Source organism: Mesoplodon mirus (genome assembly GCF_964341445.2).
Source record: "Mesoplodon mirus genome assembly, chromosome: 19".
NCBI classification, from domain to species: Eukaryota; Metazoa; Chordata; class Mammalia; order Artiodactyla; family Ziphiidae; genus Mesoplodon; species Mesoplodon mirus.
Window position 1 is genome coordinate 30,805,043 of NC_138995.1, and position 27,027 is coordinate 30,832,069.

At 39.3% G+C, this 27,027-nt stretch overlaps 1 protein-coding gene across 1 annotated transcript in view; it reads right to left on the reverse strand.

The window, feature by feature from the left end:
• Positions 1-27,027, reverse strand: part of FTO (FTO alpha-ketoglutarate dependent dioxygenase) — a 372,431-nt gene that overhangs the window by 208,616 nt on the left and 136,788 nt on the right. The window contains exons 5-6 of the mRNA XM_082607937.1: positions 12,918-12,997; positions 4,585-4,728 (exon numbers count right to left, since the gene is read on the reverse strand). Of these exons, the coding sequence (XP_082464063.1) occupies positions 4,585-4,728; positions 12,918-12,997 (224 nt within the window). The remainder of the gene's footprint in view (positions 1-4,584; positions 4,729-12,917; positions 12,998-27,027) is intronic.

The window sequence follows — 27,027 nt, forward strand, 5'->3', positions numbered from 1 at the left end:
TTTCCATTATAAGAACAAAACGTATAAACCGTGGCAACCATGATATCCCAGGAAACAAAATAATTATCATACGTAATTAGTTCATTCAGCCTTTAAAGGTACAATAGAGTCTGGATTTCAGTAAATGAAAACTCAGAAGCAAGGAGAGGGGCATACCTGGAAACTCTGCTGTTGGACAAGAGAGCAAAGAAAGACCCTGTCCATTTTAGTAAATAATAATGACTTTATCTTCCTCCTTAGATGCCCAACTGTCTTTTGAAGCAGACAGTGTCATGGTTAAGAATAAGGGTTCTGGAGTCAGTTCAGATCTGGGCTCCACTACTGAATAGTTCTGTCATCTGTAAAATAAGGATAATTACATAATCACCACATAGGTTTGTGGTGAGGATTAAGTGGGTTAATAATGAACAGCCGACCATATGCCAGGCACTTGGTAGATACTAAGAAAACAGACCAAATGAGGCCACAAGGCCCACCACTTACTGTCCTCAAGAATCTCACAATCTTATGAAATCTTCTGAGCAAGAAAAGTTTTAACAATCATGTCAATTCATGCTCACCCCCGTTCCACTGAAGCCAGTCAGAAAAGTTCAACCCTGAAACTTATTTTCAGGGTTGAACAGAGTTTATTTTCAGGGGTGGAAGTACTGCCCATGAGATACAATCTTTGTGGGCATCAAACCCATTGGCATCTATTTTAATCAACTCCATAACCTGACTTTTTCACTTCGATGTTGTGGGCAAAAAATATTACAGGATATTCATCAAGTGCCACCTTCACCAGTGCTAACACTGCCAAGAGAAGCAGTTGCCTCCCTCCTTAAAATTAATTAAGGAAGCAAAAAATATTTCCAGTTGCTTGATTCAGTTTGGGTTACCAAAATAAAAAGGTGTGCACCCCTCCACCCCAAACTCTGGGGATGAGGAAGGAAAGCTGCAGCCGCAGGGTGGATGCTGCATGAAAACCAAAGGGTCAAGATTCAGAACAGAACAGAAGCTTTATTACTTCAAGGCTAAAAAGAATCAGTCTCACCATACTCACTGACTGATAACATGCTAGCCATGACAGGAGGAGGGTCTTCATCCCTTCTCTAGAGTGCAGTCCCTCCCGGGAGGCTCACAGCTTCCAGAACTCTCTTGAGGTGCTCTCAGGGCTCATGATGCTTTTAAAACAAACTCCCAGGTTTCAGACATGCACTTAATAGAAATTCACTATTATTCAATCTTTGGTGCAGTGACAATACAAAGATACCTAATGCCCACAGGTATCAGAAGGCACACTGACAGCCTAGGGAGCTTGCAGGATCTTGGAAGGGCCTTCTGAATCATCAAAGAAAAATGAACACACATTCACAATAGTGTTAGTTACGTAGCTGTGACCCAGAGAAACATCTCTAGAACCTTCCTATTTCACCTGCACCTGCCTTCTCCATGGAATAGTCAAAAAGCAAAAGGTCAGGGCTTCCCCGGTGGCGCAGTGGTTGAGAGTCTGCCTGCCAATGAAGGGGACACGGGTTCGAGCCCTGGTCTGGGAGGATCCCGCATGCCGCGGAGCAACTGGGCCCGTGAGCCACAATTGCTGAGCCTGCGCGTCTGGAGCCTGTGCTCCTCAACAGGAGAGGCCGCGATAGTGAGAGGCCCGCGCACCGGGATGAAGAGTGGTCCCCGCTTGCCACAACTAGAGAAAGCCCTCGCACAGAAATGGAAGACCCAACACAGCCAAAAATAAATAAATTAATTAAAAAAGAAAAAGGTCAATCAAGAAAAGCTTTTCTCCTGGAAATGTCTAGAAAAAGTCTGAAGGGGAAGCACAAACAGAATCCACCCACCTATGTGAACCTTAGTCACTGGACACTTAGGCACTGGGGAGCAAAGTTTGTAATATTCCGAAACTGTATTTCTGAGTCACCACAGCACTGTATAGTTGGAAATCATTTCCAACATTCTTACAGGTAAGCAAATGACACCTACTTCTGCCAAGTTAGTTTGGGTTCTTGATTTGGTCCCAGGTCAGCTTATGCATTTCCCTCAAGATGCCCATTGGGCATCATGCCCATCATGCCTATGTGGGAACATGCCCATTGGGGTCAGTGCTCACTGTAATAAATGAAATAGGTTTTTTCATGGAGAAAGACATTAGACCAGGAAGAGATGCTAAGGTCCAGTCTACAAAGAGCTACCCAATGAACGCCCTTTCCCAGTAGCTGTAAGGAAGATGCAGGTCTGATCAGAACAAAATGAGAACCAAATGATGACATCAAATAGTACATTTTCCTAGGGGAAATTTACTAGGTGACAAGACTGAATTCCATATTTTATGATTTTTAAGAAGGAAAACAGACTATTTTATAAACACAGAGGAAGGTTCTGCTTATACCTCACCAAAAATCTTTTTAAGCATCTTAAATTGGAAAAAAAAAATCTTCTTAAGGTACTCAGTTCCAATCTCCAAAGTCCCCAAATTGTTTAGCTAGAAACTATCTAAGACAAGGAAAATCAACCACTTCTAAACCGACACAGCCCAGAAGTCTGCAGACATGAAACCAAGGGCTTCATGCTATAATTAGTCCAGCAAAGGCACATGGCCTTTAAGAAAGACGAAAGCAAACAATAAGAACCGTGGAAAGGATTATAGACATTTGTGCTCGCATTCAACAACAGAACCCAGAAAAGCATGAGCGTGCCAACTTGCATGGCCAAAGGAGAGTATCTGATGATGTGCCCTGACATATGGAATTCATTCTGAAAGTAAGAAGATGACCTTGAAGAATCAAAGACTGGGGGATGAGAGAAGACGGGCACACATGTTACTCAGATTCAAGACCTCTCTATTCAAGCCGAGGAGCAGCTCATAAGGTAAGTAAATATCTTTTTAAAGATATTACATGGCATTGTGGGAGCACTGTTCTCTGCTCAGACCCCCTCAATGGCTCCCTATTACCCGCAGAGTAAAAAGAAAAGTCCTTGTCCTTATAGACACCTCCAACGACTGATACAATCTGCGGCTCCCCATCCCCTCACACCACCTCCGTGACCTCATCTCCTGTAACTAACAGCCTCACTCCCACCACTCACAGCGGACCATCCCTGAACTAGTCCATGAACACCAGGCATTCTCCCACCCGCACGGCCCTTGCAGTGGTGTCTCCCTCAGCCTGAAACGCTGTTCCCCAGATAACCACATGGCTCCTTTCCTCAACCTCCTTCAAGTCTCTGCTCAAAGGACATCTTGTCAGCGGGAGTGTTCTCTGCTTCTCTCAATCGCCACTACCTTGCCCTGTTTGGTTCTTCCTGTACCACTTATCAACTTCTAACATACTATATAATAAACTGATGTAGTGTGTTTATTATTTATTGTCATCTCCCTGCACTAGAATGTCTATTTTATTTACCAACATATCTGAAAGCACCCAGAAACAGTGCCTTGCGTGTGCTCAGCAATTATTTGAGATGACTGAGAACATTTTTGTATTCCAATTCTCCACCAATCCTTCTAATTATATCAAAGAAAAATTCTTTGATGGATGATAATCTTCAAAGATTCTCTACCACTTGGTAATCTCTTTTTGACTTTCAATGTTTGTTTGTTTGTTTTGAGGTATTATTTACCCAGCATAAAATTCACCCATTTTCAGTGTAGAATTCAATGACTTTTAGAAAGTGTAGGAAGTTGCACACTAATCTTCCTTCTTAACATGAAGAATAGAGACTGTAGGCTCAGAACCTTCTCCAGACAAAAGCATCTGCTGGAATAGTATAACATTGCTGTTTTCACAGGCTAGAGTTTTCTGGTTACTTTTTCTTTTGGCTAGTGATACCAGCTTTCCACTTAAAGGTGGTAATATAAAGCTTCCTTTTTAAAAAATTTTATTTACATAAAAATGAGTTGATTCTTTTAAAAGTATTGAAGAGATAACAATATATGTAGTCCAAAGACACAGCAAAAATTGAAAACGTATTAATGAAACTAACAAAGTTTTTGAAACACTGACTCGTGGGATCCAGACATGCTGGTCCCACAGACTGCAGAACTGCTACTAATTTCCTGAACAAAAGGCAAGGCTCCCAGGGTCCACCTGCTCCAAGGATCCACCTTCAGTTTCCATCAGTCCTTGCTGGAAGATTATCCTTCATGGGTCTCTTGTTTGTGTTTCTACATGTCTTGCCCTTTGCTTCACACTCTCATTGCAAGGATGTCTTTATAGTGAACACACTTGCAAGACAGAGTTTCTCCCTCCAGAATAAAGGGTAGTATTGCTAACAGACTTGGAGGATAAAGCTGTGTCTTGATCTGGAGCAAATGACAGACATGCCTACTGCCCATCATGGAAGAGTCGGGTTACCTCAGCTCAGGCTCCTCTTCTAGAACACAACCCCTCCAAGTGCACATGCTATCCAGTCCACTGTGCGTTACCCTGTGGAAACAGAGGCTTGGAGACCTGGCACAAAAATGCTGATGCCCTGGCTACTGCTATTGTAAGTAATGAACCATCCTTTGTCTCTTATACTCATAGCAAACTGTGGCCGAATAACTTGTTAGCTAGCAAGTAGGAGAGAATTTTCACAGTTCTTGGAAGTCCTTACCTCGTTGTGGATTTCTTCTCCGTGTTTCAAAACCACTGGCTCCAAGGATTTCAAAGAGACTTCACCATTGTCTGCCTCATCACGGATATTCTGCAGGGCCAACTGGCAGCGCTGTAAGATGTAATCCAAGGTCCCTGTCGAGCACTGCAGAGATAGAATCAGCCACCGAGATGGTAAGCAAACTCCAAGGTTACCATCCTTCTCTTCCTAGGACGTCTGTCCCCTTCCCGGACCTGTCACCCTCACAGGTCAGCCTATGCTCCTCAACTTAAGAATGACTCTATTTGTAGTTTTTTAAGGAACCTCCATACTGTTCTCCATAGTGGCTGTACCAATTATGACCCAGCAATCCCACTACTGGGCATATACCCTGAGAAAACCATAATTCAAAAAGAGTCATGTACCAAAATGTTCATTGCAGCTCTATTTACAATAGCCCAGAGATGGAAACAACCTAAGTGTCCACCATCAGATGAATGGATAATGAAGATGTGGCACATATATACAATGGAATATTACTCAGCCATAAAAAGAAACAAAATTGAGCTATTTGTAATGAGGTGGATGGACCTAGGGTCTGTCATACAGAGTGAAGTAAGTCAGAAGGAGAAAGACAATACGGTATTTGTATGCTAACACATATATATGGAATTTAAGAAAAAAAAAGTCATGAAGAACCTAGGGGTAAGACAGGAATAAAGACACAGACCTACTAGAGAATGGACTTGAGGATATGGGGAGGGGGGAAGGGTAAGCTGTGACAAAGCGAGAGAGTGGCATGGACATATATACACTACCAAACGTAAAATAGATAGCTAGTGGGAAGCAGCCGCATAGCACAGGGAGATCAGCTCGGTGCTTTGTGACCACCTAGAGGGGTGGGATAGGGAGGGTGGGAGGGAGGGAGACGCAAGAGGGAAGAGATATGGGAACATATGTATATGTATAACTGATTCACTTTGTTATAAAGCAGAAACTAACACACCACTGTAAAGCAATTATACTCCAATAAAGATGTAAAAAAAAAAAAAAAGAATGACTCTAGTAGCTTTCTCCTTGGGCTCTGTGCTGCCAGCTTGGCCGTCACCTGGGTCACTCATCTTGTTGCTTTTTATAACATGGGCTTCATACCTCCAAAGAGTAGGCTCCCTGAAGGCTAAAGCCCTGTTTCAAAATGTATATACTATACATATACTGCAGCACCTAGAACTGAGTCTTAAATATAAAAGAAACTTAATAAGTAGTTATTGGGGGAATAACTAATTAACCAAGGAGTCAAGAACACTGACTTTATCTCAAGTGCCCTGCACCTAACAATGGGGGAGAAAAGGTAACCAGACTGTAGAACTGGTTCAAAAGTACACAAAATAGAACAGCAATGGGGAAAAAAATGAAGTTATAAACACAGGGCAAAGAACTCATTTTCCTTTCCTGCGAAAAGCATACACTAGGCACTTGCAAGTCTGCCTTGGCAGAATAGATTCTTCAAATAATGGAGAATATGTGGTTCATACCCTCAAGGCATGTTGAAAGGCATAACTTAGTACCTGGGTATCAGCAAAGGCACAGATAACTAGTCCATCCCTCTCTAAGTCTGTGGGAGCAAAACAGAGGTCAAATGGACAAACTCCTTCTTTGAATGAGCATATGTCAGAAAAGAAGAGGATGCAGGTGGAGTGTGCATCCGTTTGTTTTGATAAGGACACGATTTCCTAGAGTGAGAAAACGCCAGCTGTAAATATCCTTTAGACCCAATGAGGGAAATGTCTCCCCGGAGTATTTTTATTTTAATATTTACCATTTAAATGGATCCCTTCGAAATAACCTTGAAGGCTAATCCCGTGGTACAAAATTTCTTTGCACAGTTACTGACACTTGATACAATGTGACCTGGGCATGCCTGGGGGAAAAAAATGAAGTTTCTGTGCCAAAAACAGAAGCTTGACTAATATGTATTTTCATATGAAGATCCCAAAGTGTGGGGAGCAGAAGGGCAGTGGCTCCAATTTACTACAAAGAAAAAACAAAACATGGAAATGAATTGCCACTCACTTCTGTCCCACAGACAACCCTACAACATTTTTTTTAATGACATTCTGTCTATAAACATACTCTACCTGCACCTTTACTTCCCCAAGTATGGAGTAACCTACATAAGAGGTAATTAATTGAAATGCCATCTACTGTAATAAAAGATTAAAAACAACACAAAATTTCCCATCAATAAAAGACCAGTTAAACAAACTCTGGTGGAGCCATGATTGGAACCCAAAAAAAGGAGGGGGGAATATATATTTTTTTCCTGGGTGATTAGAGTTCATCTGATGTAAAGAACCTATAATCAGGCCTGGTTTTTTGGGAGGGCATGGGGAGTGGTAACAGTTTTATTGAGATATAAAATTCACATGTCATAAAATTTACCCACTTAAAGCATACAATTCAATGTCTTTTAGTATATTCACAGAGTTGTGCAACCATCACTACAGTTAACTTTAGAACATTTTTATCACTCCAGAAAGAAACGCTGTACCTTTTAGCAGTTACCCCCTCCCATTTCTACCAGCCTTCCCAGCCCTAGGCAACCACTAATCTACTTTATGGGTCTACAGATTTGACTACTCTGGATATTTCATATAAATGAAATCATACCGTATGTGGTCCTTTGTGACTGGCTTTTTTCACTTAGTATATTTTCAAGGTTCATCCATGTTGTACATGTGTCAGTACCCCGTTCCTGTTTATTGCCAAATAATCATTCAACTGTACAGATATGCTGCCTTTTGTTTCTCCATTCGTTAGGTGATGAACATTTGGGCTGTTTCCACTTTTTGGCTATTATGAATTAAGCTACTATGAACATTCATGTACAAGTTTTCACTTCTCTTGGGTGTGTATACCTAGGCATGGAATTGCTGGGCAATAAGGTAACTCTGAATTTAACCTTCTGAAGAAGTGCCAGACCGTTTTCCAAAGTGGCTGCGCCATTTTACATTCCCTCCAGCAACGTATGAGGGTTCCAATTTCTGCACATCCTCACCAACACCTGTTACTGCGATTCTGATTATACCTATTCCAGCGGGTGTGCAGTGGTATGTCATTGTGGTTTTGATTTGCATTTGCCCAATGACTAATGATGATGAGCATCTTTTCATGTGTTTACAGGCCGCTTGTATATCTCATTTGGACACATGTCTATTCAGATCCTTTACCTGTTTAAAAAGTTGGATTATTTATCTTTTTAATCATTGAGCTGTAAGAGTTCTTTATATAAATCTAAATATGGGCACCTTATGAGATGTATGATCTGCAAATATTTTCTCCCATTCTGTCTTTTCATTTTTGTGATGGTACCCTTTGACATATAAAGTTTTTAACTTTGATAAAGTCCAATTCACCTACTTCTTCTTTGATGGCTTATGCTTTTATATCATATCTTAAAAAAAAATTCCCTACTCTATAAGAATTGCATATTGATAAGTAATTATCATCAAGGTTTACTAAAATAAAACAAACCAAAAATGCAGAATAGGGGCTTCCCTGGTGGTGCAGTGGTTGAGAGTCCGCCTGCCAATGCAGGGGACACGGGTTCATGCCCCGGTCTGGGAAGATCCCACATGCCGCGGAGTGGCTGGGCCCGTGAACCATGGCCGCTGAGCCTGCATGTCCGGAGCCTGTGCTCCGCAACGGGAGAGGCCACAACAGTGAGAGGCCCACGTACCGCCAAAAAAAAAAAAAAAAAAAAAAAAAGTGCAGAATAGTGTGTAGACTACCATTTATATAAGAAATTTTAAAAATTACATATGTGTTTACTTATATATGTATTAAGTATCACTGAAAGGATAACAAAAATCTCATAACGTTGGTTGCCTCTGGGGAAGAGGAGCTGGCTGGTGTGAGGAGAAATAGGCTTTAACTGTACACTCTTAGGTACTTTTTGAGTTTTGAACCATTTGCATAACTACTTATTCAAAATATAATTATACATAGAATTTAAATTAAAAAAAAAACATATATTCTGTGTTGCATCCCAAGAACATTCTGTCACAACCAGAAAAAAACTAAAATCAAATAAAGGCCGAGAGTCATCAGACATACTCCAGTCACATATTTGCAACCAAAAACTGAATAGATTTCTTCTCTGATTAACTAAAATGGATTTCAGAACAACATTTCCTTAAGACAATCTGTTTCCTACATATTGTGAACAGGCAGAAAATAGCGAATCATTTTGTTTGGCACAGAAAAGAAGTCTAATTTAATACTGTATAAAGGAAAGGACATTTGTAGAACAAGTGAGGGCTATAAAGTTGCATGGATTTTTTTCCTCTCTGTATTGAGGGAAACCATACATTAACTATAGTGTTGGAGAAAAAAATCTTTTCCCTCTTCTATTACGGAAAACAATAATATAAGATGAAATTAAAAGTTTTAAATAAGATAAAAACATAATCCTGCCGTCATACTCTATGTTAATTATTTTTATTGCGTGTAATTCTTCACCCACACACAGCTGTAATGAATATATACATATCAATGTACATGCTACTTTTCACTGTTTGTACATAAGTATTCAAAACTACCATGGTCAATGCTGCTCAATGAGGTGACATTAGCAAGTCACATAATATAAAGGCATTAGGGTTCTGTCCAACTTTTCACTACTGTTAATCATACTAGATAAATATCTTTTTATATATACTTCCTTTGAACTATTTCCTAGGTTTGATTGCCCAAAACAGTGTTATGAGATCAAAGATATGAATATTTTTATGGGGCTTTATACATATCCCCATATAGCTTTCCAAAAAATGTACTAATTAGAAAAACTACCAGTAGTGTATGAATGTACAGTTTCACTGTAACTTTACCAGTATTGAATATTATCATTTTTGATTTTTGGTAGAAATAAAAAGTTAACCTTAAAATGATGATTTTAAAAAAAAAATTCCTTTTAACTTTAAAGCCTGTATACACAGGATCATGTAAAACAGAGTCAGCAAACCTTTTCTTAAAAAGGTCAGATAGTAGATATTTTAGGCTTGCAGGCCATAAGGTCAGTGTTCAACTACTCAGCTCTGCCATGGTAGCTCCAAAGCAGCCATAAACAATACGTAAATAAGTGAGCGTGGCTGTGTTCCAATAAAACTTTATTTACAAAAAGAGCTGGCTGGCCCAAAGGCCATAGAATTTGCTGACCCTGATCTATAATATAGAAAGCAGGATAGTCACATCATTCACATTATGTATGTCTAATTAATAAAGTATCATAAGCTTGAACTGAAGTAGAGATAATATAAAAGATACAGATTTGGGATTATATTATTATTATTATTATCACTATGCATATCCACCTCGTTTTTAAAAATTAATTAACGCTCAAAATTTTGCCTAAAAATTAGAAGATACAAATACAGCTATGACTAAAGCAGAGAAAGCTAAACCTCAGGATATTTTGAAAGCACTGCTACTTTAGTTAAGATGGTCCACTTGGAATAAAAGGAAGTAAGGCCAGAGGGGTACTTTTCAAACTGCATTCTGAATGTGTGTATTTATCACAGGAGGTGGAGAAGGAAAGGTTTCCTGATCTCTCACAAGTTTTAGTCCCAAATTTACATTTGTCTGCTGGACCTCTCCTCTTGGCAGCTCTGACTCAGCCTGTTCAAAACTGAACTACTGTCTTCCCCTCGTGTCTTAGATCCCTATTTCTACTTATGGTAATGTCGTCTCCAAATCACCCAAGCTTGAAACCTCAGAGTCACTCAAAAGCCCGGCGCATGACAAGCATCCAATAAAGAGTTACTTGGTGAGTGTGTTCATTCATTCATTCACTCATTCATTCATTTGTTCATCCATTCATCCACGCACTCATCCATTCTTACATTCCTCCCTCCACTTCAATCAGTTGCCAAGTCTGTCACTATGTCTCGTACAGTAGTCAAGGGAATTTCTTCTTTTTTCCTGTTGCCATGACCTTAGTTCGGACCAACAGGTTTAATTGATGTCTCTATCATTTTCATCTTCTTAAAGACATCTCCAATATGTCACTACTACGATAAATAAATCATCAATAGCCCCCACCTGAACCAACTTAAGTTAAAACACACCTAACCTGATATCCAAGATCTTTCACAATCTAGTCATTCGGGGATCAGCCTTTATCTGCCAACACTCCCTTTCTGGCATCCTGGGATTCAGTCAAAGTTGAGCCACTCAATACTCCCTTTGTATCCCCATCCCATTCCAATCACAAGATTTCCACCTAATGGGATGAGGACTCTTAAATGTCTTAAAATGTCCTAAAATCCCCTAATCCCTACATGTTCAAGTCTTACATGTCATGTCACTCGTGAAGCCTTATGCTGTTTGCTACTCTCTATTCTGCACTCTACCTGTTCACAAGTGTCTAAAAGGATACCGTGAGCACCGGAAATTTGAACGCAAGTTTGCAGAATGGATGAAAGAACTAAAATCACTTCCCTTCTTCTGAGTAGTAGCTTCCAGTTAATAGCAACACTTCCACTTAAAGACTCTTTGACGACTTCAGTTCTCCTGCTTTATTACATACATTCCAGTGTATAAATGGAGACCATAGCCTCCCACACAAAGAGCTTTGGTTGTTCCTGTCTCCTACTAGCTTTTCATCAGGATAACTGAAAAGACAGGAGTAGTAATTAGCAGCAGCAGCAGTAGTCATTTAATAATAGTAGTAGAGGCTAACATTCTTTGAATGCATACTCTATACCCGCCACTGTTCTAAAAGACTTACACGTATTAACTCACTTAATCCTCACAAGAACCCTAGGAATTAGACATGATTGTTATCCTTATCAAATACATTTTGCGAAACTTCTTATTCATCATTTTGTACCGACCCTCTGAGCACAGCACTAATCATCTTGTCCACTCTTCCAGATTGGATTAGGAAAGGTGCAGAGATACACGTAAGTAGCCACATACTCAAAAGAATTCTTAGGAGAGTTCTAGCCAGAAAGACAGAGGTCTGTATCATCTTGTATTATACAAAAAAATGAAGTCTTTTTTGTACAATACAAAGCACATATCAGATGCTCTATAAATGCTTGCTCACTCTTTTTTGCCTTCCTTCACTCACTCCTTCCTTCCTTCCTAATAGAACTTACTTTTTTAGGTCTCTAAGATAATTATTTGTGTTTTTATCTATTTAATATTTGTCTCTCAAACTAAAATGGAAGTTCAGCAAAGCCTGTGGCCATACCTGTCATGTAGATGGCTCTCTCTCTCTCATGCCTCTAGTGCTGCTGGGCACAGAAGAGACACTCAAATATTTAGATGAATGACTGAAGAGAAGAGAGAAGAAAGGGAGAAAAGGGGGAAGGAATGCTTGATGGGCTTGCTGGCATCTTGATTTAAACAGACACTCGTGTCCTCTTTGCCACCTAGCAACATGACCAGTCCACTAGAAAAGCTACCTAAATACCAAAAGACATGACACTGCCTTATAGACTCACACAGTCTCAGGACTGGAAAGGTCTTGTGCTTGTGTTTCCCTGCCACTTTATTGTATCCTGTCTGCCCAACTTTCTCACACTGGTCCCCCTGTGGTACAATGAAAAGTCAAGCTATAAAAGCAAAGCACAGAAAACAAGCTCGGATACGAGGTCAACTTGTAATCCTTTTCATGATCATTCCCCTGCTCTCTGGAACACTTCTTAACTGAGCACACACAATACTCCAGGGTGACTACTAAAGGCTTCCCTCATCTCTTAAGTTTCCATTCTGAACTAGTCTAATCAGCTGACTATCAGCCACTACAAGTGGTGGCAGAATTTAGCAATAAAGTCTGGGTTAGGAACACAACTGGGGAGTTTGGAAATTCCCTGGCACCACTGTAACTTTCTGCTTAATTTACATTCACATGCCTGGAAGCCTGACCCAAAAGTTAAGGGAAATATAAATTCTCAAACATCTGAGCCCAGTCACAGCTAACACATGCACAAGCACACAAATCTACTATTTTGTTCTGGCCATCTCCTGCCCTTGGCCTTGACAGATACAAACCCCTTAGAAAATTTCTAACCAGCAACACCTGCCAAGGTGCCCTCTTGCTGGCACCTTTTCCAAGAAACATAACCCTAAAGAAGCAAAAAATACTTCTCCCAGGCTGTGAACACACTTTTTAAAACTGGATCCAACATAACTCAAAGCTAAAAAAGCAAGTAAATAGAGGCTAAAGTCTAGTTAGATGGAAGCAATTTTCCTATCAAATAGTCTTCCAAAGTTCTATGATAAATTGCTCATGCAACCACTTCTGTCACATCCAATTAAGTTTGAGTCACATTTTTATTTACACTTACCTCTGCTACTCGGTGGGTGGAACTAAACCGAGGTGGTAAACCAGCCAAAACACAGTGTTGGTGGGTGGCATTGAGATCATCTGCAGGAAAAATACCAAAAATTAAAAAAAAAAAAACACCCAACACACATTTATCAGTCACTGAATACTATTTCACTAAAATACAAAGTAAACAGTAAATCCGTCATTCAAGGAGAATGACAAGAACCAAAGAATTAACAATTACCATGTATTCTTTAAACCATTCTTTGTAAGTAGGATGACATATATATATACATATATATAGTCATATGGTATAAAACCATCAAAAACCATGATACTTTCAATAGTGAAAGGGGATGTTATTAATAATTCTTGCAGGACAACAGGCATAAACCAGGACTGTCCTTAGCAAACAGGCTATAGGGTTACCCTACTTATTTGTAGTCTTATAATACCCACTCACCACTATTTATGGGCTGAACTTCTTTCCCTTTCTCATGATACATATAATTCTACCCATGCCTTCAGAATAAGCCAATTTTTTTTTGTATTATTTGGAGTTGAACATCTTTCATCTGAAAATCTGCCTCTTTCCTTCCCCGGTCAAAGTATCAATTTTGCCCTAACAATTTTCCAGGCAGCAAACCAACCAACTCAGCATGTTGCAAAGCTTTGGCTCTCAGAACAGAATTCAAGCCTACAGATTCACGACCCAAGAATGGAGAAGGTGGTGAATTCATCAGCTGAAGAATATGCCTAAAACCACATGCAGTGGGAGAAAAACCAATGGCCAAGTTGTTGCGTATTCTAAGAAATGATGCCACATGTAAGGCAAAATCTGTAACACCTCTGCTTAGGACATCGCGTCCTCTATTACAAAGAAGAGAACCAAACTGTCCCCAGCAACACATGATTTCCTACGTAAGCAACAGAGGCTTCTTAGCAAGATACTAAGAAAGACAATGACTTAAACTAGGAAGCAAAGACCACCACACCCCCTACATGTCATCAAAAACAACCTATAAAATTACCTCTAAACAGAAGAAAGGAAATGCAAAATACCAATTGCAGGACTCCTGCTTATGGACATTATGGAGTAACCATGACAAGGTTTACCTTCTTACTCTAAAAAACTATAAAACAGACCAAAAATAGGAAACAAATGTTTCTGACACTGGAAAACAGTGACCCCAAAGATAGGAGAAATAAAATAGGTTAGCCTTAGTTTACTAGCTAGAAACAAAGTCACAGAGTAGGGATGGGGATATCAGAACTCAGAGTTTTCAGTTTTCTCTCTTGCTGAGTTGTGAAGACAGAGACTACAGTTTAGGAAGGCCAAGGCAGCAAGGATTTGTAAGGCAGAATACTGGAACAGAAGAACCCGCACAGGGAGAGACTAAGCGGACATCTACAGAAGGGTTCCTTCAAGTCTTTGGCTACGTATTCATCTGTGCACGTGTGAATGAAAACTTCCCACAGGCAGGAAAATAAGTTCCAGAAAGCTATAGGTTAGACAAATCTCAGACCTCACATAGGGCCAGGAATACTCTGTGTTCTCAGCAGCCAGAATGGTTCCTAATACATGAGACAATAGAGTCTTTAGAAAAGCATAATCTTAGTAGTAGGGTTAATAAGTACTAAATTAAAGGCTGCCCTAGATCCACTTAAAAGCTTAAAAGCAAGCCTCAAAAGAATCTAACTTATTCCAAATAAATTTAATTACTCACTAGAGCAAAGTCCAACACTACTTAAAAGAATATAACAAAATCAGGCGGGACTTCCCTGGTGGCGCAGTGGTTGAGAATCCGCCTGCCAATGCAGGGGACATGGGTTTGAGCCCTGGTCCGGGAAGATCCCACATGCCACAGAGCAACTAAGCTCATGTGCCACAACTACTGAGCCTGTGCTCTAGAGCCCACGAGCCACAACTACTGAGCCCACAAACCACAACTACTGAAGCCCGCATGCCTAGAGCCCATGCTCCGCAACAAAGAGTAGAAGCCACTGCAGTGAGAAGCCCACACACTGCAACGAAGAGTAGCCCCTGCTCGCCACAACTAAAGTCCGTGTGCAACAATGAAGACCCAATGCAGCCATAAATAAATAAAAATTAAAAATAAATAAATAAATAAAGTAAAATAAAAATCACCTATGGCTCTCAGTACCCACAGGTTCAAAAAAAAAACAAATAAAAACAAAATCAGGCACCAATAAATAAAATTTGCCATATCCAGCATTCAACCAAAAAGTAGCAGAGAGAAATAAAAGATATATGATATATATGATACACAAGATAAATACATATCTTTCTTTTTTTCATGTATATATCTTTCATATATAAATATGAAGCTTCTAAAGATGAAAAATATAGTAAATGAAATAAAAATCACATTGAAGAGATTAACAGCACTTTGGACACTGCAGAAGAAAAGGTAAGTGAAGTAGAATACACAGGAACAGAAACAACCCAAAATGAAGCACACAGAGGAAAAACACTATAAAAAACTGAAAGGGCATCCATGCCCTATGAGACAATATTAAGCATTTTAACATAAATGTAATTTGAGTCTCAGAGGAGGGAGAATGACAGAAAAAAAAATTTTTTTAATGATGACCAAAGAGAAAAATAAGAGCAAAGAACAAGGGCAACAAATAGAAAACATTAACAAGTAAGACAGATATTAACTATATCAGTAATCACTTTAAATGTCAATGGCCTATGTACACTAATTAAAAGGCAGAGATGGTCAGAGTAGATGAAAAAACAAGACCCAACTATATACTGTCTATAAGAAACTCACTTTAAATATGAAGACACATATAGATTAAAAGTAAAGGGATGGAAAAAGATATATCATGGAAACACTAATCAAAAACAAAGCTGGAGTATCTATATGAATTTCAGATAGAGCAGACTTCAAAGCAAGAAAAATTATCAGGGATATAGCGGGGCATTACATAATGATAAAGAGGTAATTCTCCAAGAAGAGGTAACAATCCTTAAGGTATATCTGTCTTATAATAAAGCAACAAAGTATGTGAGGCAAGAACTAATAGAACAGCAAGAAGAAACAGACATATCCACTATTATAGTTAAGGACTTTAACATCCCCTAAAAGAAGTGAATAGATCCATCAGCAGAAAATCAGTAAGGACATAGTGGAACTCAAGAGCACCATCAATCAACTTAATTGACATCTATAGGTGACTTCATCCAACAACAGCAGATTATGCAATCTTCTCAAGGTCATGTGAAACAGTCATCAAAATAGACTACATTCTTGAACAAAAATCACACCTTTACAAATTTTTAAAAAACTGAAATCATACAATGTCTGCTCTCAGACCACAAAGAAAGTAAACTAGACATCAGTAACAGAAAGATAGCTGGAAAATTCTAAAATATTTAGAGAACAAAGAACACACTTCTAAATAACACATGGTCAAAGAAGAAATCACAAGAGAAATTTTAAAATACATATAACCAAATGAAAATAACGACACAAAATAGCAAAATTTGTGTGATGCGTAAAAGCAGAGCCAAGAGGAAAATTTGTAGCATTAAATGCATGTTAGAAAAGAAGAAAGACCTAAAATCAATAAGCTTCCACCTTAGGAAACAAGAAAAAGTAGAGCAAGTTAAATTTAAAGTAAGCAGAATAAAAGAAATAATAAAAATAAAAGCAGAAATTAATAAAATAAAAAAAAATCCATAAGAAAATCACTGAAATAAAGCTGATTCTTTGAAAAGATCAATAAAATCAATAAGCTTCTATGCAGGCAAAAGAAAAAAAGGACAGAACACACAAAAAGAGGATATCGCTATAGAACCTATGGATGTTAAAAGGAAAATAAAGTAATAACATGAACAGTTCTATGCCCACAAATTTGATAACCTAGATGAAATGGACCAATTCCTTGAAAGACACAATCTGCCAAAACTCACACAAATAGAAACAGACAAACTGAATAGGCCTGTAGCTACTAAGGTAATTGAATCAATAAATAATAGCCTTTCAAAACAGAAAGCTCCAGGCCCAAATAGGTTCACTGGTGAATTCTACCAAACATTTAAGTAAGAAATAATACCAACTCTTTACAATCTCTTCCAGAAGACTGAAGCGAAGGGAAGACTTCAATATTCTCTTCAAAAGTGATGCTGGAACAACTGTACATCTACATGCAAAAAAATACTCAAAATGGATTATAGACCTAAATGTAAAACGTGTACATGTAAAACACTTAAGAGGAAATCTAGATGACTTTGAGGGTGACAGTGACTTTCTAGGTGCCAAGGAAGGCACAATCCATGAAAGACAAAATTGATAAACCGGACTTCATAAAAATTAAAAACTGTTCTGTGAGAGACACCATCAGATTAAGAAGACAAGCCTTGGACTTGTACAAACTATTTGCAAAGAACATGTTCGATAAAGAACTGTTATCTAAAATATACAAAGAACTCTTAAAACTCAACAATAAGAAAACAAACAACTCATTAAAAAATGGACAGAAGACCTGAACAAAAAAGATAGACAGATTGTAATAAGCATATGAAAAGATGCTCCACTACCTTTGTCATGAAAGTGTAAATTAAAACAAATACAGACTACACAGCTATTAGAATGGCTAAAATCCAGAACACCGACATCAAATGCTGGTGAGGATGTGGAGCAACAGGAACTCTTATTCATTGCTGGTGTGTATGCGAAATGGTACAGCCACTTTGGAAGACAGTTTGGCAGTTTCTTTCAAAATTAAACACGCTCTTACCATAAGACCCAGCAACCGCACTGCTTGATATTCACCTAAATGAGCTGAAAATGTGTCCCCACAAAAACCTGGTGACAGCAGGGGAGACAGTGAGTAGCGATCACATTCAGAATGTTTTAGAGGAAAATAATAGGACCTGCTAATGGATGGGTAAGTGAAGGGACGGAAAGAGTGAAATTAAGAGCAACTTCTGGGATTTTCACAGGAACAACAGATTGAAGATGAGTTAAGTCACAAGACATTCGGACACTATGAACAAATAGCACAAGATGCAATGAAAGGTGAGGATAAAAACAGCAGTGATACATTTGGAGTATTAAAAGCAAATGTAAAGACAAGGAAAGCTAATACAGAGGATCAAAACAGATCCAACCTCTGCTGACTTGGGTTCAGAAGTGTAGCTTATGGCCGGAAGAGGACTGAATGTCCATTCTCTTTCCCGGTTTGCTCTCTCTGCGGATTCGGGTTAAGGACACACCTGAGAATTTCTGGTAGATCTGAACTATTTTATCTAAAGGGGGATTCAAAGCCAAACAAACAAACAAAACAAAAACAAAAAGCAGGGGTTGGAGGAGTTTCCCCAGGTCCAGGTGCTCATAAAGAGTTGAAACAATTTCTAAGAAATACATAGATGCTGGGGACTTCCCTGGTGGTCCAGCGGTTAAGACTCCACATTTCCGGGCTTCCCTGGTGGTGCAGTGGTTGAGAATCTGCCTGCCAATGCGGGGGACATGGGTTCGAGCCCTGGTCTGGGAGGATCCCACATGCCGCGGAGCAGCTAGCCCCGTGAGCCACAATTACTGAGCCTGCGCGTCTGGAGCCTGTGCTCCGCAACAAGAGAGGCCGCGATAATGAGAGGCCCGCGCACCGTGATGACAAGTGTCCCCCACTTGCTGCAACTAGAGAAAGCCCTCGCACAGAAACGAAGACCCAACACAGCCATAAATAAATAAATTAAAAAAAAAAAAAAAAAAAAAAAGACTCCACATTTCCAGTGCAGGCAGTGTGGGTTTGATCCCTGGTTGAGGAACTACGACCCCGCATGCTGTATGGCACGGCCAAAAATAAAATAAAATTTAAAATAGGAGATCAAACAAACAAAAGAAATATATAGATGCCATTCTCACCTACCCAAATAAAAGCCTTATCACTCCCAGGCTATTAACAGTAGGCTCTAAAGACATCATAAGGAGGAAAACAAATCATCTTAATGAACAGATCTGTTAAGTGCTTTTGTTCCACTGAGGGGCCACTAATCTGAGGCGGGCCAAGTGGCAAACACAACATTAGAAGTAATACTCCAAGGCTTGTACCTTTATTTAAATCCTTGGCAACTCTCTAATCAAACAACTCTTTTGAGATTGTTCCCAAATGTCTCTAATCCTTTATGACTTTTAGAAAGAACCCCATAATTTTCATTGAAGAGCTTCTAATTTATCTAAAATTCTAAGTCTATGAAAGTGGCTCAAGCCTCATGGATTGTACATCCCACGTCTTAAAGGATACACTAAAGACATGCCCAGCTTTAAAGACTAATGCTAAAAATTTTTAGAAAGAAAACACTAAAGAAGGCCTGTTTTCCAGAGCTATCTCAGCATACAGCTAAAAACTGACTCTCTCCTCAAGTGGAATCAGAGTTTGTAGAATTTATTCAACAAAACAAATGGAAAAGAAGCTCTTACTCTTTGCAGGCTAAATGCTGCGTGCTCTTATCAGTGGGTGAGGGAGAACTCTGGACGTTCACTGTAGCATGAAATCTCATCTCATATATAAGAGACCACAGATGCAGTGGCATAATTGACACTAGGGTGATCAATTCACGTCCAGGGCTTTCCTGGTTGTAACACTGAAGGCCCGAATCCTGAGATCCCCACTCTCACACCAGACAAATTGGGACAGTTGGTCACGCTAAGTTTAACCTAGCCCTTAATTTCCCCGGTTCTGTTGGCCAGTGTGTCACCAGAGGCTACTGCATCCCCAAATTTCTTAAAGTAACAATCAGGAGCTTGGCTAAAGGCGCTCCTGAGCTAAATAAGCCCAATACTGAAATCCAATCTTCCCAGGTGCACATGATCGCTGAAGCTTTTCATTCTTACTCACCTGTCCATTCTCATCCCTCAATCTTAATATTTATGACCTTATTTTTCCTAGATGTGGGGACATCCATGACTGAGAACGTTTTCAGAATTTAATAGCCAACGAAAGCGGGGAGGGGAGGCTTCCTGGCAAGAGGACAGTAGAGACCCAGGCCTCTACATACACCATTCCTAGATTCCCAATGAGACGATCAATGAAATAGTAAAAGAATTTAAGACTTCCTTCAGTGCTCAACATCAGGGAAAGGTTCTCAATATGCCGGAAATTACAAGGAATTGTGCTGGATACAGTATAAGTGGAATGAGATGAAAGAGGGGCAGCACCCTAATGTAAATCAACTATATTTCAGTTAAAAAAAAAAAACACTGATGCCCTGGACCCACAACAGATTAGCTTCATCAGAATTTCTGGGGTTGGGTTTCCCCAGGGGCGCAGTGGATAGGAATCCACCTGCCAAGTCAGGGGACATGGGCTCTAGCCCTGGTCCGGGAAGATCCCACATGCCGCAGAGCAACTAAGCCCGTGCGCCACAACTACTGAAGCCCACGCCCCTAGAGACCATGCTCTGCAACAAGAGAAGCCACCACAGTGAGAAGCCCACGCACCTCAATGAAGAGTAGCCCCTGCTCTCCTCAACTAGAGAAAGTCCGCGTGCAGCAAAGAAGACCCAACGCAGCCAAAAAATAAATAATAATAATTTAAAAAAATAATTTCTAGAGTTGAGGCCCAGGTACTGTATTCTTGAAAGTGCCCCAGGGGATTCTCATGCAGAGGAGGGTTGAGGGGCACTGTCTTTGGGTAATGCTGACCAAAGCAGCTGCTTGTGTATCATTTGGGGACCCCAATTCAACAGCACTCATTTGGCCCTAATTTATTTATCTGGCATCCCTTTATGGCAGAAGCTGTACTAAGTTCTGGAGATGCAGAGTTGAATGACATGATCTTGTCCGTAAGGATTTTACCATGAAATGAGTGAGGTGAAACTGGCTAAGTGTTAGAATAGAGCTGGGCATGGGACATAGTGGAGGAACAAAGGGGGACTAAAAAAAAAAGAAAAGAAAAAAAAAAGGCAGCATCCTGATAAATATATCAAGCAGATCCTGAGAGCAGTACTCCCCCTCTAGCTCAGAAGATGCAGAGCAGAAGGGCAGGAGAGGCTACAGGGCACCCAGAGGCCTGTAGCCTCTGCAGGACAGTATTAAATGCACACAAGCCGTGGGACCCATAGACTCCCAGACGTGTTGCTGGCGCAAGTCATCGCTTTGAGAAGAGAACCGGGCATTGTGGAGGTAAGAAACTGGAGCGAGCAGGTATGCCAGGAATGGTCCAAAGGCTGCCAGGGTTTGCTCATACTGTGAGCATCTAAACCACCCAAAGACAAAAAACAAGTCATTCAGTACACTCCGGTTCATCAACTCTCTCATCTGGCCCTGCAAAGATACATTTTCTTCCTCCTCCTTCAAGTGAAGGATTTGGTCGGGAACCTATACTAAGTTTTCACAGAACCAATCTTAACACCGACTTGCCTATCAGCCGGTGCTAGTCCTTTTTCTATAAGGAAAAACAGACAAGGAAAAATCACTAGACTCAGGCAAAAGTATTACAGTTCTAAGGAAAGGAACCAGTTTGACAGAAACTGTCTCTTCTGAAAAAGTGTTACTCAAATGGACAGAAAAAATTTTTGTAAAATTCTCAATATTTCAAGAAGCCGCTTGATTCAAGAGGGCACTGCACCTGTGAAAATGGGGCAAGCAGCTGTGAGGATGGAACAGCATGAGATCAGGAAAGGTTGCTTGGAGTTGACTTGTTTTTAATACGTATGGCTTCATTTAAAATGATAATAGCTCGAGTGAACAACAGAAGGCATGCTGCAGAAAAATCAAATTACCAAAGTAAATGAGAACTCAAGAAATTCTCCCAGAACTCAGAGGAAAAACAAAAACTAGTGACAGAATAAATAAGACATGAGGGGTAGATTCTGGAAGCCAAAACAGATATAACAGGAATCTTAGGGAAGAAAGCAGAAAACAGAGAAATGAAAGAATAATCAAAGAAATAACAGAAGAATATTTTCCAAAGTTGTGAAAAGGCCTGAGTCTGTACTACAAAATGGCTGACCAAGTATATAAACATATTCTGTTCAAAAATTAAATATAAAATACTACAAATGTCCAAAGGAAAAAAACACAGTTTGTCACAATATAATCAATTTGAAGATGATCTCAGATATCTTCCTAACATCAAACATCAGAGGTCAAGGGGACAATATCTATAGAGTTTTAAGGTGGAAAGCTTGTTACTCAAGAATCCTATAGCCATTCAAGGAGATATGAATATGTGTAGGTATAGTAGTAAGTCACACTCATGTTATTTTCATCATTAAACTGGCAAAAATATTTTTAAATCGTAATGCCCAGTGTTGCCTAGGGTGAGATAAATAGGCTGGTAGAAGTAACTGATAATCACACGTTTCATACATTGTAGGTAGGAAGGTAAACTGAAAACAATCTTTCTGATTAACCGTCTGACAGTACAATATGTACAGTCTTTACATATCGACACTCTCATCCTCACCCAGGTATCCCACTTCTGGTAACTTTTCCTAGAGAAATACTTACAGGTGCAGACAAAGATGTTCACAGGGCGATATGTATGACACCAAAGCCCTGGAAATGACTAGCATGACAAAACTAGGGGATTACTATTTAAGCCATTTTTTTTAAATCACATTTTCAAAGAATATTTAATAGGGAAAAATGTTCAAGATATAAAATTATTGGAAAAACAAGATATAAAACATTATACCTAACATGATATTAATTTTCTAAAAAAAAAACAAATAAACATATATTCCCAAGTATAGGAAAAAACACTAGAAGGAATTAGACCAAATAATTATGAATGATGTTATCTCTGTGTGGTGATATTATGATGTACTTTTGTTATCCAGTTTATACTTTCTTATAGTTTGTAAATTTTCTACAATGATCATCAATTCTAATTTTTCTTCATATTTAACATCTCTGAATTTGGAATACATCTTAAAATTGATAGCATCTTTGACTGGATGAGATATATTATTACTTTTTACCTAGCAATAAAAAACTAGAACAGTAAGTATGATGATTTTTTTTTTTTTTAAAGTTTTCTACATACAACAGCTTTCTTTTTAAATTTTATTTATTTATTTTTGCTGTGTTGGGTCTTTGCTTCTGTGCGAGGGCTTTCTCTAGTTGTGGCAAGTGGGAACCACTCTTCATCGCGGTGCGCGGGCCTCTCACTGTCGCGGCCTCTCTTGTTGCGGAGCACAAGCTCCAGACGCGCAGGCTCAGTAGTTGTGGCTCACGGGCCTAGTTGCTCCGCGGCACGTGGGATCCTCCCAGACCAGGGCTCGAACCCGTGTCCCCTGCATTGGCAGGCAGATTCTCAACCACTGCGCCACCAGGGAAGCCCAGTATGATGATTTTTTAAAAATCCAAAGGGAAATGTTCAATGAAGAGATCCTCAAAAAAGAGATATTCATTCCCCAAATAAAAATGACAGAACACTGCAGTCAGTGTGGGTGATAAGAGTTTTGGTTAGTTTTTTAAACCTTCCCCAATATAATTTTCCAGGGGACTAAAAACTCTTTCATAAAAACAGGTACAGAGGTGAAGATGACCTCAGGGTACACGCCTTTCTCTCTTTTTTTTTTTCTGAAATTAACTTTTACGGAATGCTTAGTTCATAGTTAGGCTTCAAAGAGAATACATTCTTGAGGTTAATCATTCATTCTTGCTTTTAAAATAGGCAAAAAGAACTTTAATCCCACTTTGGGAAGGGCTGTCTTTACTCTTCCAGGTGGCAACTCTTCCCAAGAGACTGGAGGGCAGAGGGGATTGTGGAGATGGAGAGATGAGAAGGAACAGAGGTTAGAATAACAGAACATTTGAATGAAGTTTCTTCTCTCCCTATTTTGTATACACAGTGCCATCACATCACCCTCTACTACAGCGAACTCTGGGCACCAGAACTTCCAAAATGAAGTTAATGAATGAAACAGAAGCAGCCACTTAAACCTCTAAGTTCTGTTCCTTCATATACCTTTCGATTTCTCTCTTTAGTTACTCCTATCTCACATCTGATTTTCCACTGACAACTAAGGAAGATAGTTATGGTTTCTGGTTAACACTCAGGGAGGAAAAAAAGGCTGCTGTCTCCAGATACTCAGCAAGTTCCTATTCTGCACAAGGTACTAAGTGCTGTGTATAGTACAAGAATATATATAATACTGGCTCTGAAAAAGCTTAGCTCTAGTAGATAAGACTTCTATATCAATTGCTACAGTCCAGAGGGGAAAGAGAGTTATGGCAAACACACTGAATAGTTGGTGCCCCTGCCATTGTGGGTATTAAATTTTTTTAATGTCACCCCTAAATAGGTGAGTTACACATGTAAACTCACAAGGGGAAAACATGACAAGGTGGAAGGAACAGTATGAACAAATATAAGGAGAAAGGCTTGCGCCAGGACCAATTTTAGGATAAAGCCACTATAATGAACTGACCAAGGACTATAATTTACATCTTTTTAAAAATTTTAAATGGTTATTGGGCCTAGAAGAATTATTCCACAGGAAGAGTTTAATGACTCTTCCATCATAGGGTATACAGTCTGGCCTTGAAATCTGTTGCAGGGACTGACTGATTCAGGAAAGTCAACTTCATTCCTGGTCTAGTCCTGGGTTCGATCCCTGGTCAGGGAACTAAGATCCCACAAGCTGCGTGGCATGGCCAAAAAAATAATAAAATAAAATAAAATAAAAATTTAAATTTTAATAAAAATAAATAAATAAATAAAAATGTTTAAAGGCTTCATTCATGGTCATTCCTCCACTGCCTTTACAGAAGTGGCAAAGAGGGTATACAGGTTATCCAATCAAATTAAAAGCCTAAAAAATTCCTTCCCACAGCTCATGCTTTTAGGAGTTATGTTATAGAGATAACATAATAGCCAAAGAGGGTATATTAAAACTGCCAGCCAAAGGGCAAAACCACCTACCCAACCCAGATGTAGAATTACCTCAATACAGTGTGTCTGATTGAATGAACCATAGAGAATAAAAGGACCTCATAATTCACAGTAACACATCCATCCTCAGTTTAAAAAAAAACCACACATTTTTGTTACCTTTGGTGGTTTTCTTATAAAAAACGTGAAGGAGAATGTACAGATTGATCCAGACACTGTGTCATTTTGTAAAATTCTGTGTTGCCACATGGTTATTTGGATTAGCCACAAGGAAGTAAAGCATGGGTCACTGAAGGAATAGACTGTCATGAAAGGTTCTAAAAGCTGTCTCTGGAGACCCCAGAGTATTAGATGAATGGCCATCTGTTCTGCAGAGGGTCTTCAAAACCCTTTCCAGCCAGGAGCTTTCAAGGATAGAATAAATATTTCCTTTTGTCTGTATTGCCATGAATGAAGGGGAGAAAAGACAGTCCTTGGTTCGTTCATTTCACTCATTGATTCAGTATTTACTGAAGAACCTACCATATTCAAAGTACTGTATTAGGTACTATAGAAGGTACACATTTTCTGGAATCTAAAGTAGACAGAAGGCATTTTTAGAAAATTCCAAAAAAGACACAAGACACAGGACCCAAGTAAAAATGGAATATGCCAAGGAGTGCAATGAGAAGAAATCTCAATATGATAACTGTGCCAGGTGGGTTTGAAGAAGCCAGTGTTTATCAAAGCATTAAAGAAGTAGTATGACAAAACATCTAGTGGCACAGAGCTATCACTATGGCAAGATTCTGCCAGCAGTAAGAATACAGAAAGGCAATGATGAATTCCCGGGGAAAGGGAGAGCTACACAAGAAAGTCATGGTTCAAATACAAAGCTAGCTAAAGAATGGAGCGTGATTCTGAGCTTTTGATGAGGTATAAGATTTCGACCTGACATTTGCAACGTGTCCTCTCATCTAACAGAGGTTTAATAATTACAGTGGATGACAACTTCTATGTATGCATCCAGTCACTCCATGTGGTTCTACAGTTAATAACAACACACATTAGCACTGTGCGGGACTGGTTTCCAAATTTCAGAATCCATACCCAAAGGAAGCATGGTCGTCTCATCAAAATTACAGATCAGTATGTAATCGTTATGAACTTCAAAACTGTGAAAGTAATGTTACGACTGAAGTACCAGAAGTCAAGAGAGAGCATCTATATCTTGGTACAAAGGTAATCAATTAACAGAAAAAACCCTAAAACGTTAACTAACAAAAGTTAGCAAGAGTAAGAAAGAGTATAAGAGAGCTGATTCCACGTTTCTCTTCATGAAAAAACTGATAGTCCTTAAAGTTGCTGGATGAAAAAACTGAAGTATTAAGCATATTTTATGAGTTAAGAGGGAGAGAATCACTAAAAGAATAAAATGCAAATACAGTGAAAAGTAGTTACTTCTAAGAAATGGAACTTGGGGGTAGATGGCAAAGAGTTTTTCACTTTATATTTTATTTTATTTTATTATTTTTTTTGGTGTGTGGTACACGGGCCTCTCACTGCTGTGGCCTCTCCCGTTGTGGAGCACAGGCTCCGGACGCGCAGGCTCAGCGGCCATCGCTCACGGGCCCAGCCGCTCCGCGGCATGTGGGATCTTCCTGGACCGGGGCACGAACCCGTGTCCCCTGCATCGGCAGGCGGACTCTCAACCACTGCACCACCAGGGAAGCCCTCACTTTATATTTTAGATCAACCTCCACTGTTTGAATTTTTATTTCCTAGTATATGTATTATTTTTAATATATTATTAACAATAATATGAATGAAGTAGTGACAGGAAAGATCTCCAGGACATATTAAGTTAAAAAAAAAAAAGCAAGTATTCTAGTAATAGACCTATACATACTCACACAGACACACACACACACACAGACACACACACACACGTATAAAGTCCCATTTGTGTTATTTTTAAAAAGCAGCAGTAACATAGATGTAAATATTTTAAGAGAACTATATTTATGTTAAGGCTTGCAAAAGGACCAGACAGAGGAAGGTTAAAGAGTAGTTCCACATTTTATTTTATACACTTCCATATTATTTGAATCTAAGGATACATGTGCAGAATATATGTGCATTCATCTATTAATCATTCAATTAATATTATTTTTTCCACACTTTTAACGAAAAAAGATTCCATAACTACGTAATTAGTAGAGCTAGCCAAGTGGAAGAAAGAACAGCTTTGGTCTCAGAAAAACCTGGAT